General features: G+C 29.6%; 4 protein-coding genes across 7 annotated transcripts; 1 reads left to right on the top strand and 3 right to left on the bottom strand.

Moving 5' to 3' along the window:
* Positions 1-1,294: 1,294 nt before the first annotated feature.
* LOC116778647 (ornithine aminotransferase, mitochondrial-like) lies at positions 1,295-8,346 on the bottom strand. 4 transcript variants are annotated; one of them, XM_061529873.1, is made up of 11 exons: positions 8,208-8,346; positions 7,839-7,941; positions 7,442-7,545; positions 3,561-3,699; positions 3,201-3,369; positions 2,734-2,874; positions 2,428-2,587; positions 2,154-2,281; positions 2,005-2,082; positions 1,756-1,894; positions 1,295-1,605 (listed from the first exon to the last, which is right to left on the bottom strand). In XM_061529873.1, exons 3-11 carry the CDS (start codon positions 7,542-7,544, stop codon positions 1,445-1,447), a joined length of 1,218 nt encoding a protein of 405 aa, XP_061385857.1. In that variant the 5' UTR covers position 7,545; positions 7,839-7,941; positions 8,208-8,346; the 3' UTR covers positions 1,295-1,444. The 4 variants fall into 4 exon arrangements, with proteins under 4 accessions (XP_061385857.1, XP_061385858.1, XP_061385856.1 ...); XM_061529874.1 differs by having other exon boundaries at positions 7,842-7,941; XM_061529872.1 differs by lacking the exon at positions 7,839-7,941 and having other exon boundaries at positions 8,208-8,340.
* A 3,389-nt stretch (positions 8,347-11,735) lies between these two features.
* LOC133320847 (NADH dehydrogenase [ubiquinone] 1 alpha subcomplex assembly factor 2-like) lies at positions 11,736-12,926 on the bottom strand. The gene is made up of 4 exons (XM_061529759.1): positions 12,841-12,926; positions 12,638-12,731; positions 12,414-12,564; positions 11,736-12,041 (listed from the first exon to the last, which is right to left on the bottom strand). Exons 2-4 carry the CDS (start codon positions 12,729-12,731, stop codon positions 11,843-11,845), a joined length of 444 nt encoding a protein of 147 aa, XP_061385743.1. The 5' UTR covers positions 12,841-12,926; the 3' UTR covers positions 11,736-11,842.
* A 219-nt stretch (positions 12,927-13,145) lies between these two features.
* Positions 13,146-15,232, top strand: LOC133320872 (tax1-binding protein 3 homolog). Its single transcript, XM_061529877.1, has 3 exons — positions 13,146-13,300; positions 13,382-13,510; positions 13,850-15,232. The coding sequence occupies exons 1-3, from the start codon at positions 13,247-13,249 to the stop codon at positions 14,036-14,038; spliced, it is 372 nt and encodes a 123-aa protein (XP_061385861.1). The 5' UTR covers positions 13,146-13,246; the 3' UTR covers positions 14,039-15,232.
* On the bottom strand, positions 15,219-16,241 carry LOC133320873 (NADH dehydrogenase [ubiquinone] 1 alpha subcomplex subunit 5-like). Its single transcript, XM_061529878.1, has 3 exons — positions 16,080-16,241; positions 15,796-15,957; positions 15,219-15,468 (listed from the first exon to the last, which is right to left on the bottom strand). Exons 1-3 carry the CDS (start codon positions 16,095-16,097, stop codon positions 15,292-15,294), a joined length of 357 nt encoding a protein of 118 aa, XP_061385862.1. The 5' UTR covers positions 16,098-16,241; the 3' UTR covers positions 15,219-15,291.
* Between the last annotated feature and the right edge of the window lie 1,155 nt (positions 16,242-17,396).

The following is a 17,396-nucleotide window of genomic DNA, read 5'->3' as shown; positions in this document are numbered from 1 at the left end:
CGAGATGAGTTATAAAAAAATACTAGTATTAACTTTAACATTGTTTGAAAAAAAAACAATGAAAATGACAGTTTTATTTATGTTGTGACGTAGTTCGAAAATTTATTGTATAAAATAGTTAACCATTAAAGTTTCGCTTTTAATGACTTCTATAATTCAACTGTAGATTACAGGGAAAATTTAAAATATATATTTATTTAAGTGAAACTAATATATTTTCGGATATACTACGCGGATTTTATTATTTTTATATTATATTGATTATTATGTAGTTTTAAAATAATAAAATCCGCGTAGTATATCCGAAAATATATTAGTTTCATTTAAATGAATAAAACTCGCGAAAGTCTTAGATCTCATTAAAAATATATATATGTACAAGATACAAACGAATACGAAAGATATTGCAATGAAATACGATTCGAAATTAATTTTATACATGAAGTACCACCACTGCGAAAGCCATCGGCCGCTATGTTGGTGCACCCCGGATCTGTCAGCAACAGGGCACACCAGCGACTGGCCGGTCCTGGCAAAGACCGGACTTACTCCCTCGGAGAAAAGGGGCGATCCCGGCATACATGAAGTATCAATTGTAATCAGTAAATATACTTGTTTTATTTATATATTAATGATTAGCCAGATTCTTGATATAAAAATTGAAAAATAAGGATATATATAGTTGTCATGATTGGGCTCAAAAATCCCAAGCTTGCTATAGTATTTAAATGAATAATACTCGCGAAAGTCTTAGATCTCATTTTGCTATTTTAGATTTGATAGCTTTTGACTGGTTATACTGACAGCAATAATGGAAAGATTAACATTTTTTCGTAATGGATTCTTTAATTTTTAGTTGAGGTTCAACTTTAAAACTAAACCTTTTTTCTATTTCGTCGCAGTCGGATGAGTTCGAAACAATGTTTTACGAAATTAAACACAATGTGGCCGATTCACGATATCTGACGACTTGATCTATAAACGAATTTTTTGTGTAATTTTAATACTATAAAAGTAATGTAAAGCTTTGGATGCAGGTCATAAAGAATTATAAACATGTATTAACTGTTACCATTAAGACAGAAATACGCTTGTTTGCCATCTTCAGTCTTCACGTATCACGACTCCATCAGTTGAAGGTAAAACAAAATTAGCGATTCTGATGTCAGTAATTCATTTAAATGTTACTCTTCTATGGACGCCCTCTTCGAATATCCGCCAGTCTCTTAATAAACCTCTAGTCAACTAAGTAGCACAGCGTGATACGTGTATAAAAATAATAATAATAATAACGTTTTATTTTTTTATAATAAATATACATTTATTTTAATAAGTTATAACATATAATGTTTAGTCCGAATACTACAAACGACCAATTACGATCTGGAGTCGATTAACGATATACCATAGACAAGTCTATGAAGACATCACTTTGTAGAACTTGTTAATATTTCTGGAAAACTTTTTGTATGATAGCAGCTCCTTCTCTTATTTGTTTCTCCGTTATAACTAGTGGTGGTGCGAGTCTTATCGTTTGTCCGTGTGTTGGTTTCGCTAAGAGACCGGCTTCCTTCAGTCGCAGGCATACGTCATACGCGCCAATACCTTAAATGACATATTAATTGTTGAGCCACAGATAACACCAATCGACATATTTGAGAAGTGATTTAAACTTTTTTTTAATTCAGCCAATATAGTTTTTGTATTGAATATAAATTCTATATATAGATCTTGAATTAGTTGAACCCAACTTACTCGCGTGAACATCAATGGCAAACATGAGTCCTCTTCCTCTAATCGCCACTACTTTCGATTTAGGAATCTTTTCCAATTCCTCGCGGAACACCTTACACAGCCTCTCAGCATTCTCTGGTAACTTTTCTTCCAACAGTACCTAAATAATAAAAAAAAAAATTTACAATAATCAGAAACTTTTAATTACTGAATCAGCTTTTTGAATATTTAACCTATCATCAGAATTTAAACCCATTTTATAATAATTACCTTAATAGCCTCAGTAGCTACAGCACACGCAAGAGGATTTCCGCCATACGTTGACCCGTGTGTACCCGGCGTTATAACCTGCACGCGATCGTATATTAATTAGTCTTCTTGGAAATATTTACAATATAGTAATAATAAAACAAACTCACCCCCATGACATCATTGTTAGCTAAAACAGCGGATACCGGCAAGACTCCACCACTCAAAGCCTTCCCGAGTATTAAAATGTCCGGCTTCACTCCCTCGTGTTGCACCGCCAATAATTTGCCAGTACGACCTTGTGCAAGAAATTCATTTAAGTTTTTTTATAGTTCATAAAGATTAAAAAAAAATTATATTTATTAAACTAAAAAAACATCGAGCTTCAAATATTTATGGATCATTATAAGTAAAATGTATTAGAATATTATTTTTATTAATTACCAAGTCCAGTCTGAACTTCGTCAGCGATCCAGAGCACGTTGTATTTAGTGCAAAGCTCTCGAACCTTCTTTAGATAACCATCGTCTGGAATTATAACGCCAGCCTCTCCTTGGATCGGTTCCACCATGAAAGCCGCTACTGTCGTATCTTGGAGGGCTTTCTATGATAAATGGATTATTATTTTATTTAATTTATTTCTGGCCTGAATTCTAAATATTTATAACCAGTTAGTGTTGCCATTTAATAATTTTAAAGATAAACGTCATGAGATTTTTTTATTTAAATATATGTGTAACACAATCCGACCTCTAGAGCAGGTATATTATTGTAGGGTATCATCTGGAAACACGGCATGTAAGGACCGAAACCCTCGTAGCAAGTAGGGTCCGACGAAGATGACACCGCGGACAACGTGCGACCCCAGAAGTTGTTCTCGGCGAAAATTATCTACATATTACAAATATAATATACATGAGATAAAATTAAATATTTTCTTAGGGTTGTTAGTTGATTTACAGGCTGAAATATATTTTAAGTACCATAATAGTTAAATTAACATTAAATACTTCGACGATATAGTTCCTCTCTATGAAATATTATATCAATATTTTTGTTTCATGACCTAAAACTAATTTCGTTTAATGTTTAGATTTTTCATTAAGAGCCAATGTAAAATAATTTTACGTTAACAATAAAAACTAAATAAATGCCATTGAAGATTAGATTGTGCAGATTTTGGATGAAGTAAAAACGACGACCATAATACGTCATACCTTTGCCTGATCTTTTGGTATTTTCTTGACGTCATATCCCCATTTCCTGGCTATCTTGCAAGCGCTCTCCCCACCTTCAACTCCTGTGTTCATTGGCAGCAGACGATCATAGCCTAACAGCTCTGTCATAAATTTCTCATATTTTCCTAATTGGTCAGAGTAAAACGCTCTAAAACAAATAAAAAAATAGCCATATATATTACGTAAAATTGATATTAACATGACAATTACGTTAAAATGTCCAATATTATCAAATAGATTTATAGTAAAAGTTTATAAAAGGAACTTTTAAACGAAATATCTATCATAACTATGCTAATAATAATAAGTTACTATCAAATAATACAGAATTTCATCTACCTTGACACTAGTGTTAGTTGGTCAGCCTGTTCCTTTAGCGCCTTTACGATTCTTGGGTGACAATGTCCCTGGTTCACTGCAGAGTAAGCACTCAAGAAGTCGAAATACTTCTTGCCTTCCACATCCCATACAAACACTCCTATAAAATTTAATATTGAAATTATTAAGCCGGGCGCACTCAAATAACACTCTGTGATTTCACGATTATAAAAGTTTTTGTTACTGTATTTTTAAATTCTGACGCACCAAGAAGCTTCCATAATGGTTATATATTAACACTAGTTGTTTTCATCGGAATTGGGCTTAACGAGAAATGTATAAAGTATACTCAAACAATACGTATAATAACCGTCACGCAACGATATACAAAGTGACTTTACGCATACTACAACTGTCATCACTATACGGAATTCTGAGATAAATGACATTATGTTCTATTTTAACGTCTAAACTACATTACTGTAAAGTTTCAAAAGAATACGTAATGTAGTTTTTGCATGAAAAAGCATCAATCATCCATACATCCTCATAAACATTCCCCTTTATAATTTTAGTAGGAACCAGGACTAGTAAGCTGTAAAAATTTATCTATAATTTTTTATATTTATGAACTATATATACTTTTGTTATTGACCATGAAGTTTATTGCATTGAACAAAAATAAGAAAACTACCAAATTACATGAGAACTTAATCTTAGGATATTTAATAAATAATAAGTATAATGACTTTATATAACTGATAAATACCATTACTGCAGACTGCTTTCTTGTCAAGTATACACGCCTGATAAAATGAAAGTAAATGTGTAATTAATTTAAGACCTAATTATAAAATGTTTTTGTAATAGGTAAATTACTTGATACATTTCATTATTTCTCACTTTAGGTACAGCCGAAAGTTTGGTATAATTAGGAATTTTCTATTTTTGTATTAAATCTACGGAAAGTCCGTTAATTGTTATAATCGCTTATTTCTATCGTCACTCAAGGTCTATTCAGTTGCTGTCTTGTTCATCACACTGCACTTAATAAATAATAATTATGTCAAATTCAATGTCATGGCTAGTCAGTCAGAGTGTCATTTGAACAGGGTTATAAAAAAAAACAACTTAATAAGTGATATGTCAAAATCGTAATTAATCAATATTCTCCTTGATAAACCTACTGAAAAATAATTAAAACTTTGATCGCTTTCAAATTTATGTGAGTTGGAATGTGAAAAAATCTTCTGGAAAAATCTAAAATCTACCTCTCTTTTTATAAACACAAACGTCATTTCATCCCTGTGCTATAGTTAGGAATAAGTAACAACCGTCATAGGAAGAAATTAATCGATAAAAACAAAGAATGGTATTATACCAAATTTTTTGAGCCTAATAATTATTCTCACTTAGAAGAACTTCTAAATAGTATTTAATTAAAAAAGTAATGATAGTATACATTTAAAACCGAGATATGATTTTTTAGTTTATGCAAATGGGTATTTATATCCTAATAAATAAATACATTTATAACGCATCTAGTAAAATTCTTTAAAAAGAAAATAATTAATACAACTCTTTGTTAAAAGAAGAAAAAACTAAAAATTCTAAGAAATATAATTACGTAAACGTTTAAAAAAAATCGATTTAAATAATGTTTTAATATAAACTGTTTTATTAATAAAAGAATCTGGTTCAAACTAACTTTATTTACTAAGATTAGAACAAACCAGTGTACATGACCTTTAAAAGTAGGTGGTCCTGCTTGCATTGATAACATTGTTTCATAAAGATTCGATAAACTACGTTTAATATTTACTTACAAAAATAATTTACAACAAAAGTTGTTTTGTGAAAACAATTTAATTGTAAAAATTTATATTTATAGATATCAAAGTCATTAATATTATATGTATTAATAATGATAAAGTTATTACTGGTCGCAAGTTGCGTCAATGTTTTCTGTTTTCATCTTCGGTCAAATATTTCATCATGGATGTGCCTTAAAGTCATTGACCTATGCCGTGACATTAGAAAAATGTCTCAACATTGATACATTCTGTTTAATTTTTTTTTATACACTAGCACAAGGTGCAGGTATTATTCATGCAGTTTTGCACATACTAATTGTCTATACTTCCAGAACACTACATATTAAAAAATATATATTATTAAGGTCATAGGAACAACTATTTTTATTTACATAAGATGATATTATCTACTGTCGCTGTCTACTCGTCATGGAAAAAAAGTTAAATTTAGCTCACAGAATGTAAACTCAAGAAGATATGAATGGAAATGATAATGTAATTCATTATTATGATTACGAAATACATACCGTCTATTAGATAGCTTTTTAAATAAGTATTTGAATTCAAATTCCATATTCAGCTATCTGCTCATTGGAATTACATTTATTTATCATACGAATAATTGCGTCCATTTATTAAAGTTTCTAACTTGAAACAATTTATACATATTAAACGTAAAGGACGTTATCTGTCAATTTGACATCACATTAAGGAAATGCTTATGCACTTTTTAACTTATCTCCTTGAAGTGCATCATACGTCATCACAATCTCATTTCTTCAATAATTAACTCTTTATTGTAGTAAAATTTCATTCTGAAGCTTTAAAAAATTCATGATTTTAATTTACAGACATCCTTGGATGTGCGGAATATGAAAGAAATATTTTATAAATGAATTAGAGCTTATAAGTAGAATAAATTGTTTCTTCAAGAAAAAGAAATATTTAATATAATGAAATACAATATATAATACAAACTTTTATATAATTTCTCTGATTATTTTCGAAGTTTGTGTCGAAAACAAACTTTATTTAATTTTTATTTGTCTTACTAGTGGGGAAATAGTATTAATATATTTTTCTGCATTTAAACAAATATTTGTTTGCCCTTCGCGATTTAAAAATTTTGTTCACTTGTGAACGTAATTCTTAATTCTAAAGGATTTACTAATTATTCCTAATTCTAGGTTGCATTATTACATTATATAATCAGTGTTGCCAGGTTTTTATTATGTTGATACTATCTATCGTGTGTAGCAAGATCTATGAATGACGAACTGGAGACATTCCCCATTTAGTTTGATAATGCAAAGTTGTGATATGAGGACTTATTATGTGTTTAATCATACATACGAAGCGTGTAGCGAAAATCAAATACGCATACGATAATGATCAATCTCTATAATCAACTGAAAAACCCAAGATACGTGCTAAATAATATTTCATGTACCAAAAAATGTATAGAATCTACAGTCCGAACTAGGGAAAACCTTTTACAAATGAAATACATAAATAATTCTGTTGAGGGTGAAGATGATTCGAACTTAAACCATGGCTTATGAATGTCATGGCAAAAAAAATAATGATTGTTTTCGTTAACATTATTAGTATTTATATATAACAGATTATTTTTAATTTAATCCAACTTTTTTAGATTACATAAGGGATATCGAAATTGAATAAAATTGTCTAAAGTATTATCTAAACATCAAGATTGAAGGGAAATACACAACTTATTATTAATACTTCATTAGTAATGACATTTTTTTTACTATAATAAACCGATACACGAAAGGTAAACGATATAAAAGTTAAATGCAATAATCCTATTGTTGACATAATATTCTTTCCTCAAATAACAGAATACTTTGAAAATATTAAAATTCTATCAATATTTTTAAAAAATAACAAAGCTCCATATATGTCATGTTTGTGAAATATACATTTACTTTATTCTGGATTATATGTTGAAAAACATTATTCATTATGAACGTAAAATAATTCAGGCACTGTGAACGTACTTCGTTTTATAATTTATTATAAAAGGACGAACTGATTAAAAATAATAAAATAAAGACGAATAAATACCTTCTCCTCTGCATAACGCCACTGGTAAAGGCGCGTAGTTTCGGCATCCATATTGATCCTCCAAAGCAAAGATCTCCTTTGATGATAGCTTTTGTTGGGCCATACTAAATGAAGTAAATGGAATATTAAATAATGTCTTAGATCTGAATATTAAATCAAAACTTTAAAAAAATATGTACTAAGTATAATTTTATTTCATATTTTACAAAATAAAGCATACTGACATGTTATGTTGTAAAAAACTAAAATAAGTAAACAGTGTAGAACTACTTGTGTTACTCACAAAGTAATATTTACTATTAAACATTATTTACTGGTGAAACATCTTATATAGCTGGCTGTATAGATAAGAACATTGCTTGTTTATTGAGTTTTAATAATACAATAAAATACACACTACACTAAATACACATCAATTATTTAGATAAATCTAAATCAGGGTGGTTCGGCTGGTTATGTTCACTTATATCAAGTTCCATGCAGAGACGACACGTACACACCTATGAAATAAAATCATCCCAATATATAAGGACTGTCATATTGATCAATTCAAACTAATAATAAGGAATAATAATTCAGTGTCAATACTTTTTAAGTGATATAGTGCTCTTAAAATCTACCGCTACATTTTTACTAGATATCAGATGGGTTGATATCCAAGCATATCACAGTAGAAATGTAATAATGATTTTTTCAAAGACCTCTATATAAATAACTATCAATTAAACAGTAACTTTAATACAATAATCAAGTAATTTTGACTGACCTTGGCTTTTGATTTAATGCCTCACTCGTATTTGTTAAAAAAAAAAAAACACGTGTGACGATCGCAAAAACTTATTGAGCTGTGTGAGCGAACTAGAAGCAAAGGGAATGTTCTAGAATACAATACACGCAGATTGATCCTGAAATCTTAAATAAGATTCTTTTAAAATATTAACTAGTTTAATATTCAGCATAGAAACTGTTTGTGCTTATTATATTTATCAGTTTGTATTCTATATCGTAAAAATATTTCCAGTGATAAATGAAGGTCGCCTCGTCTCGTCCCAATCAATATGATTAACATTACTGGTGTAGTCTCTGTTATGATAATTTTGGCACATGTTACGTCATGCCGACACGCCTTTTTGTAAGTTAAAAATTGAGACAATTACCAAACCTTTAATGTAGATAAATTTACATAACTATTGTGTCCAAGACGTTTAAAAAGAATTATATATCTATCTTTTCTCTCAAGTCCACTTAAGCTTAAAGGAAATTGATATAGTGAGACTGGAGTACTTAAAAGTTACTTTAAAGTTAGTACAATTTTACTAATTAATACATTTTTTCTTCTACGATTCTCTAAATTATACCTAGCAGATTATCATATATCAGATAAAATATGAAAGGGAATTGTTCCAAACAAACATTTGAATAAGTTTTAGGATTTTCTTAAATAATAAATATGACAACAGAAATATTGGTTTCTGAGAAAAAGATTTAAATAAAATAAGGGATATAGTAAAGTATACATAAAGTTATAAATAAATTAACGGAAAATTACTTTTCAAAACCAATAAAAAGGAGTTTTTGTTATAGTGCGGAACGAGCTATTACATTGTATATTACAAACCACGTTCGCGCTCGTCCTCTTCATAAGCCGTAACATAGTGGCGTTCACACCATAGATGCAAATAAGTACTGTTAAGCCTACGCATACAACATCTTAACTTACATTGTTTAATTCTTACATTCTTTTAATCACACATTACGGAATACGAATGTTTACCGACATTTAATGTCCTTTGATTTAAGAGTTGGTAAAATTGTTAAAAGTGCCATCTATCAACTCATAAACTAACATTTTCGATCGGCCGCTGCTAGGTGCTAGCGCCGCCTCCCAGCCAAAGCGGCCGTATGCACTACTAGTCGGTGAATATTTTCCACACAAATAATTTTAAGGACGACCTCCAAATCTCGTGTTTATGAAGGAAATATTTGCATGTGTTAAATTCCAGAGGCACCGCTTCCGTAATCCTACTGGTTTAAAACGTCATAGAAACTGTCAAATGAAAAGGGACTATTTAATTTGTAGGTATATTGTTCAAATAATTTTTCCATTTAAAAGAATATTAACAATTCTTTTTCTAAGCTTAAGTGAATAAATTTTAATAAGCACGTTACTAAATTTATTAAAGAATTATAAAAAAATATAGCTGCAAGTTCTGTACGGGTGATGTGTGTTTAACAAAATTAATTAAAAGTATATTTTCAATGTTGTCCTTTGATGATAAAATTTAAATAGTTACAAAAGGAAGGTGTGTGACCTGTTTAGATTTAACTATAAAAAAGTAATGTTATGCGTATTAATAAAAAGTATTATGATACTGATAATTAGCCAGCAGGTGTTGTACACAAATAAGTCATTTTGTTTTCCTTCTTTGTTGTTTTCAAATAATAATAATAATAATAATCTCTGGATCTCCACTGGATATTCCGATTTAAATAATTTTCATAAAGCGGTGATGACGAACTCGTAATCATTTTAAGGTACTTTTGTAGTTAAGAGGTAGTTGATAGATTTACAAAATATATAGAAGTTAGTTCTGATAGGACTTAACTTAATGCGCGAATATTATCAAAGTTTTAGAGGAGGAAATTATGATCAAAATTGGTAATTTTTTCAAACATATTCTGCTTGCCCTACCCCAAATCTCTGTGCATACCCCTCCCGTAAAACAGGCTCGAATGCCGTCCAAGCTGTTCTTTCAACCTAAACGATTTTGAAAGGAACCTACTAGGGCTGCCTTGGAAGTACGTTCTAAGAATGAATTGATATTCGTTCTGGACAGGCTTTAGTCTTTTAATAGGTTGTCGAGATATTTAGCTGTTATTTCTCTCGCTCCCATTTCTACTGCGCACAAATTAACGGCGAACCAATTCCTAGTGACTGTGTTAATGAGCTCGTAATATTTATTAACCTAATGGCATGGTCTTTGGGGATGTTGGTTTATCAAACAAACGTAAGCTCTATCCACACAACGCGCTTTAAAATTCCTGGATACCGACGCGCAAATATCCTCTGGGACTTAATAATATCGTTTCTCATATGTATCCATCATTATAGTCCAGTCCCTAAATCTTCATAAATTCTCTGAATTTAACTCAAGTATGACACATGACAAACAAACAAGTATCACACATGACAAAGAAATTAAAAATAGGGTTTTCTATATTTTAAATAGACACCTACTTAGTATATATATATTATTACAATATACCTAATGGTTGGTGACAACTTTTGTAACTAACTGCATGTATTTAAATATAAGATTTTGAATATCTGATTTTTTAAATTTAAGTTATTGCAGATATAATTGGATGTCATCTTTATTAAAATTAAATTAACCTATAACTAATAACTAGTGACTTGAAAAAATTATAACACTATAAGTGACGTCACGTCTCACAAGCTACTACTTTCAAAGTTAATTTTTGTCTTCAATTTAATTTGGATAAGAACAAAATTGTTTTGATATTTAATTATTCGACACTAATAAAACAAATGTAAATGTAGTAAATCAGTTTTTCTTATTATTTTGTGGTACTTTTCAGCCTTAAATGACTTGAGATCATTTTTTTTAGATTTATATGACTTTACATAAATAATATGACATATTTGAGACTTTTCACTTAAAATCTAACTCATTAAGAAACACAATAAATACTTCTGGAAACTAAAAATAAAAATTCTGATATCTACTTAATTTGGTATAAATCATTGGCAATCCAAAACACATGTACACTTTGTGTTAGATAGACAAGTACTGCGTGCCCTTCGCTTCGCTTTACTGGTTTCAGGAATTTGGATATCTTCTTCAACGATATCCTCACCTAAAACTCTTTTATATCACTTTTATGTTACTCTCTTGGTAATTGTTTGCACACAACACGTCTATGCATTTGGGGTAGGTACCAGGAAATGGGCTAATGACACAAGAAAATCTTGGGCTGTTGCATGTTATATGATATATATCTAAGCATTCACGCCGCGTTGTTTTAGTACTAAAATAAAAGCTACTGAGACGCAGGATCGCGGCAAAAGGTACAAGTGGTCAATTTCAAGAATTTACTAAACACGTGACGTCTGAGACTACACACTCTGATTAAAGTTTAATAAAAAATTTGACGCTATGAATTACGTTTTGTGACTTTCAGAGTCCCTTGGTTGTAAAAAAAATATTTCATCATGAGCAGTAGAAAAAAATGTATACAACCATACATTTTTTTAGAAAAATATATAAAAATAAAAGTTTCATTAAATTCAATATTTATTTAAATAAAATTTTCATAACTTTCTACTAATAATAATAAATCCTAATTTATTTACACAAATTAACAAACTAAACTGTTTCTCTATACTTTATATTTATTTTCAGGGTCGCCTCCATGGAATTCTGGGTACTTAGGGAATGGCTGGGGACCTCGCTCCACTTGTGATGGTAGAGAACCCTGCTCTAATAATCTTTCAGCCTCTAATTTTGCAGCATTAACCTTCTTCATTTCTGCTATAGCCAAATTTTTTGCTATCTCTTCTTCAGTTGGTGGCTCCGTTCTAAAATCAATAAAATTAATTAATTATAACCAGTTTTAACTATTGAAGATTATGAGCATCTGGAGACTTCATACATAAACTTTTTAGATAAGAACAATAGAAAAAAAAACAGATAAAAAGGACATTAAAAATTAAATGTTAAACTCCATATTCACTACATTCTTTATTTACCTGCCTTATATTTGTATAATTCCTCATGCAAATTAAAAAAGCTCTTTTGAATATATTATGTTGCTCACACAGTAATAGCCAAGCTGACATCTACATACTTCTAACTATTAAAATTAGACAACAAGTGGCAGTATATAAGCTATAACCAAAGTTAATAGAAACCTATTTGTATCAAATAAAAAAATATAGAAAATTCTTAACCTTCTTAATCTAAGCCAAGCCTCCCATTCAGCAGGTATTGGGTCCTGAAAATCGAGATTTTTGGGTGGATCATACCAGCGGGATGGCTTCCGTTTCCCACTGCTTGGATCAGCAGGAATTTCGTAATATTTATTACCAATATAATCCTCGCCTGTCAGTTATAAGATAAAATGTCAGACATAATGCCCAATAGTATTAGAACTTTTATAGGGAATCATACTGACCCATTGGATTTCCCCGAAGCTGTCGCGGTTTAAAAGAATTGATGAAATTCCTTAATAATATTCTAACTACACTTCGGTATTCGCCGTTGGACATCTAAAAGCAAATCGTTCATAAACAGTTAAGCATTGATATTCGGATATCAAATTGCAAGATTTTCGATTATGAAATTATAAAACTTTAATTAGTTGCGAATCGTGGATACCTTTCTTTTCTTTTACTCAACCCTTTTGTTTTTTACATATGACAATTGACAAGTGACATTATTGTCGTATTGTAAAGGTAAATAAATTTTTATCAGCGTCTATAGGTACACAACATTTTGCTTACAAAGGTTTAAAACTTATAATAAATTAATCTTAATATAATGCTTCTTTGTACAGTAAATCAGTTTTGAACAATTTCCCGTTTTACGAAATAAGATGAAAATTTTTAAATATTCTACATGAGTAAATATTTTTAGTCTATTATTGCTTCGGTCGTAATTTGTCACTCGTGTCATAATTGTGTCAATAGACTTGTTATTCTTAATTGATGGTTTAGCGTCAGTATTAACAGTATAATACAGTTTTTATAGTTTCTAATAGAAGTACAATAAAAACTCAACAATCATGGCGAAAATGGCTTTTCAACACCAAGCCGGCACGGCTATGGAATGCCTCAGTGTAAGTCTCAAGACCACTCCCATTTCAACCTTTGTTTGTATGATTCAATTCAAGTCATATTGATATTCAATTGATTTATAGATTCCAATTACACTTCAAAAGGAAGCTGGCGTAGACGCTGAAGGTCGAGAAGTAATGAAATGTGGTTTCAAAATAGGTGGCGGAATTGATCAAGATTTCCGTAAAAGTCCTCAGGGATACACTGACAATGTACGTACATAAAATAAAATATGCTAAAAGTTACTTATTTAACTGTATTAATTTATTGTAAAAGAAAGTTAATAATTTTTTTAATGCCTGTAAATTTAAAAACGTCAAAGTTATGATATCGTATCTTTGCTACCATTCTTGTTAAAATCAGAATAAAATGATATTTTTCAACTACTAAGAAACCTGAAATTGTTAACAAACAGTGGATTTTCAACAAATTATTAATCTTTTGATGTAGGTATTCTTTAATTTATCAATAACTTATCAGTAGCTATGTATTCTTATCTTGTGAAGAAATACAATATACAGTAAAAAATACATGGATTTATTTATTGTCAGGGTATCTATGTAACAGAAGTGCATGAAGGGAGCCCAGCGGCAAAGTCAGGATTAAGAATGCATGATAAAATTCTCCAGTGCAACGGCTACGACTTCACCATGGTAACACATAAAAAGGCCGTCAGCTACATAAAAAAACATCCTGTACTTAACTTACTTGTAGCAAGAAAAGGAGTCACATCCACATAATGATGTGACATAAAATGAATTTAATTTTGAGAGCATTCAAAAAGTATTGTAAATGTGATTTTAGTGTTATTTATTTTTAATAATATTAAGTTTTCATTATATTCAAACGGTGAAGTACTCATAGAAGTAATTGTTAATTATAGTTTTATATTTTGGTAACTTAGGAGAGCTTAGTGAGTTACCATATTTTACTTAATTTAACAGCTTGACAAACATTTGGGCAAGCTCGGCAAGGGATAAATGAGCTACTTAGTTTGAATTGAATCATGTATAGATAATACAAATTCAATATATTTAAAATTATTTCATCTATTTATAAATGTTGTTGTATTCAGTAATTTAAATTTATGAGATATTGTAATGTTATTAATTTGTATTTTCGAACTTTTTTTTTTTTAAATTTTGTAACGAACATTCCGTATATTATTCATTGTGCCAAATTTAAGTGATTATGCAATTGATGTTTTTGAAATAAGTAAATTTTTTTTCTTCACCAAGTCATTTCAACTACAATTCCAGGCTTTTTTTACAGAACATACTACATTTTATAAGTAACTATACATACTAATGACGTAAAACCATTGACTACTTAAGTTATTTGTGTATAATGCATGTAATACTCCCAATATTTATTTTATAACTTAACTTTACATATAAGGCCTAGTATTATTTGGTAAGTGAATTTTTGTATGAATTTAATTGAATGCCCTCTGTTAATCTTAATTCATAATGAACTGTTTTAAACTTTTATGCATTTGTTGAGTGCGAGTCTATTATTTTAAAAGTTCTCTGCTTCAATACATATATTTTACAATCCTATTTCTTGGATGCAATTTTAAGCTTTTTCTTATGTACTATTGTGCAAATGTAATGTAAATAATTTGTAAACATTTTAACATGTGCTTTACGGTAACACTGCCAGATTTTTAAAGGAACATTTACTATGTACTTTATTTTCTTTGAATACATATATACTTTATTTTGGGTACTTTTTGTAGATTTCATGTGAACAGTGTTTTTTTTTATAGAATAGCAGTTTTGTAATTGTAGTGACACATGGGAAATGTTGTGAAATATACAGTGTGTTTCTTTTTTTTGTAATTGTATAGTTTTATGTTGCTGACTACATAATAAAAAAATGGAACCTTTGTTCTGTAAGTGTTTTTCAGGAATAAAAATGTTATTGAAAATTAACAGTATTTATTGACAATTAAATTTCTATAATGCACTAATTCAAGGAAACATTCAAGTATTTATGACTTGGTCGGCGGCCAATCCCATTGGCCCTTTGGTGGCTTAGCAACAAGAGGTTCCCACGGCTTCCAGATTAACATTTTACGAGCCAAGTTCAACTCATTCTCTGCCTGGATGATAAGTTCTTCAGCTTGGCCACAGTTGATTTTGGTTTCAATTTCATAAACATCCTTAGTCTAGAAAATAAGCATATTAAAAATATACTTTACATAAATTAAAACCACATCTAGAGTGTTTAAATGATAAACTGAGTCTCATATTAGGCCAATCTGAATCAAACCATATATATGAATATTTTGGAAGTTGCACAGGACATCTTACAGATATAATAGGCAGGGTCCATCCATTTTATATAAAAATTCTGTTTAATACAAAACTGTAAGTATAATCTTCAATATCTTTTACTAAACTAAACAACAATAATCATAACAACAGTAATCCTTATAAAATTGGCAAAACAAGAAAATTGTTTTAGATAATAATATTCGCAAGTGGTAATGCACCTGCTTTAACACAGCGGCTCTCTCCTTGACGATTTGTTCGGTATATTTTCTATATACAGATGTTTCTGGCATCTTTTGTATGGTACGTAGTATTTTCCCATACAGAGATCCGAGTGTGTGATGTGGGTTCGCAGCAACTGCTAAACCCACAAGACCCGTAGTCTACAACACAAAGAACGTTTTGGGAATGTTATAAAGGTTCAAAATAAATAACCACTACAAAACATTACATAACCAAGAAATCAAATATATATCTGAGATAATAGCCGCATTGTAAATAGCACCTTCTTAATTACTCCCATTATTTTCCTCAAAAGCTTCTCTCACTTATTTATCTCGAATTAAATCGACAAATTAATTAGGAGAAAATATTTAACACTATCAACTTTGACATTTCTTAATATGAAGTCAATTCGCAATTGTCAAATCTACTGTCGATTCAGATGATTAGAATACTGAAAAAAGCATTTACAACTTTTTCATTTAAATTAATATGGTTTGGTATATTATTTATAGTTATTGTATAATAATTGAGCCACAAAGTGATTAACGGTGTTTTAAATATTTTATCAGGCTCTATATAACCGAAAATTAAAAACAAAATATTTAAATACAAAATGAAACTAGGTATATCAAAATGATAAAATATTTACAAATTTTAAGGATTATAAAAAAACCTAAATACTTTTGATTCTGATTTTATTACACTTTGAAAATCCCACAATCTTTTTGGTTTAACGTTATTTTAGCCGTCTAAGAGTTCTGATGAATATAAAAAAAAAATATATATATATAAAATAGTAATATCACGTATTTGTGCATTCAATATTTTTTTGTTTTATTACGAAAACTCCAAATCGAATACCAACAATCGAGAAGTCGGTGCAATTACTTATGACTGACTCTAAGTGACTAAAAAGTAAAAACTCAATAACGTTCCCTACCTCTGTGTATCTAAGGCTTAGTTTTTTCTTTTTTATAACACTTAGACAAAGAAATCAACAAATTCCTGAATTAATTTTTAAGTTCTGTTTTGTAACGAATTAACTCCTTAGTCATATAAATTAAAACATATGACTTAATGAAATTTACATAATTATCAAAACTTAGCGCATGTTATAGTCATCAACTGTACTATTAATAAATCACATATCTTCAGATGACAAATAATCTTATAAAGGTATTAAAAATAATAGTTTTTAACCGTATTTTACTTTATTTTTCTCGTTGGAACATGAGCACGCTTTCATAGACGCGACATATCCTTCTTCGAGCTGTAAATCGAATTGAACGATCTAAATCAGACTCATAGAATCTAGAACGAAAAATTGCCATACTACTTTGCATCACAGTCTTATCTAAACACCTTTGCTTACTCTAAATTTTACGCTGTCTCCAAATAGGTGATCCCAAATTCATGAAATTCAATGCCATAAAAATACAGACATGTATTAAGTCTTAAAAAGTCACCTTGCAGTCGTCTCTACTTCCCGAGGTATTATCTTGAAACATTGAAATACAATTAACATTCCTTTTTGACATAAAATATTCTTTGGAACAAGACTTTGAAGCAAAATAATAAAATTAGAAATGTACAATGT

The sequence above is a fragment of the Danaus plexippus genome, chromosome 6 (genome assembly GCF_018135715.1).
Source record: "Danaus plexippus chromosome 6, MEX_DaPlex, whole genome shotgun sequence".
NCBI classification, from domain to species: domain Eukaryota; kingdom Metazoa; phylum Arthropoda; class Insecta; order Lepidoptera; family Nymphalidae; genus Danaus; species Danaus plexippus.
This window is presented reverse-complemented; position numbering and strand designations above follow the sequence as displayed.

Coding starts and splice junctions, on each gene's coding strand:
- LOC116778647 (XM_061529871.1), bottom strand. CDS start 7,748: ATGTTTAATAGTAAATATTACTTTGTGAGTAACACAAGTAGTTCTACA. Junction 3,370..3,560: donor CAACTAACACTAGTGTCAAG/GTAGATGAAATT, acceptor TATTTGTTTTAG/AGCGTTTTACTCTGACCAAT. Junction 2,083..2,153: donor CTAACAATGATGTCATGGGG/GTGAGTTTGTTT, acceptor GATCGCGTGCAG/GTTATAACGCCGGGTACACA.
- LOC133320847 (XM_061529759.1), bottom strand. CDS start 12,731: ATGTCCAACGGCGAATACCGAAGTGTAGTTAGAATATTATTAAGGAAT. Junction 12,565..12,637: donor GCTTCGGGGAAATCCAATGG/GTCAGTATGATT, acceptor TATAACTGACAG/GCGAGGATTATATTGGTAAT. Junction 12,042..12,413: donor GCTTGGCTTAGATTAAGAAG/GTTAAGAATTTT, acceptor TATTGATTTTAG/AACGGAGCCACCAACTGAAG.
- LOC133320872 (XM_061529877.1), top strand. CDS start 13,247: ATGGCGAAAATGGCTTTTCAACACCAAGCCGGCACGGCTATGGAATGC. Junction 13,301..13,381: donor CGGCTATGGAATGCCTCAGT/GTAAGTCTCAAG, acceptor ATTGATTTATAG/ATTCCAATTACACTTCAAAA. Junction 13,511..13,849: donor CTCAGGGATACACTGACAAT/GTACGTACATAA, acceptor ATTTATTGTCAG/GGTATCTATGTAACAGAAGT.
- LOC133320873 (XM_061529878.1), bottom strand. Junction 15,469..15,795: donor GAGCCGCTGTGTTAAAGCAG/GTGCATTACCAC, acceptor CTTATTTTCTAG/ACTAAGGATGTTTATGAAAT.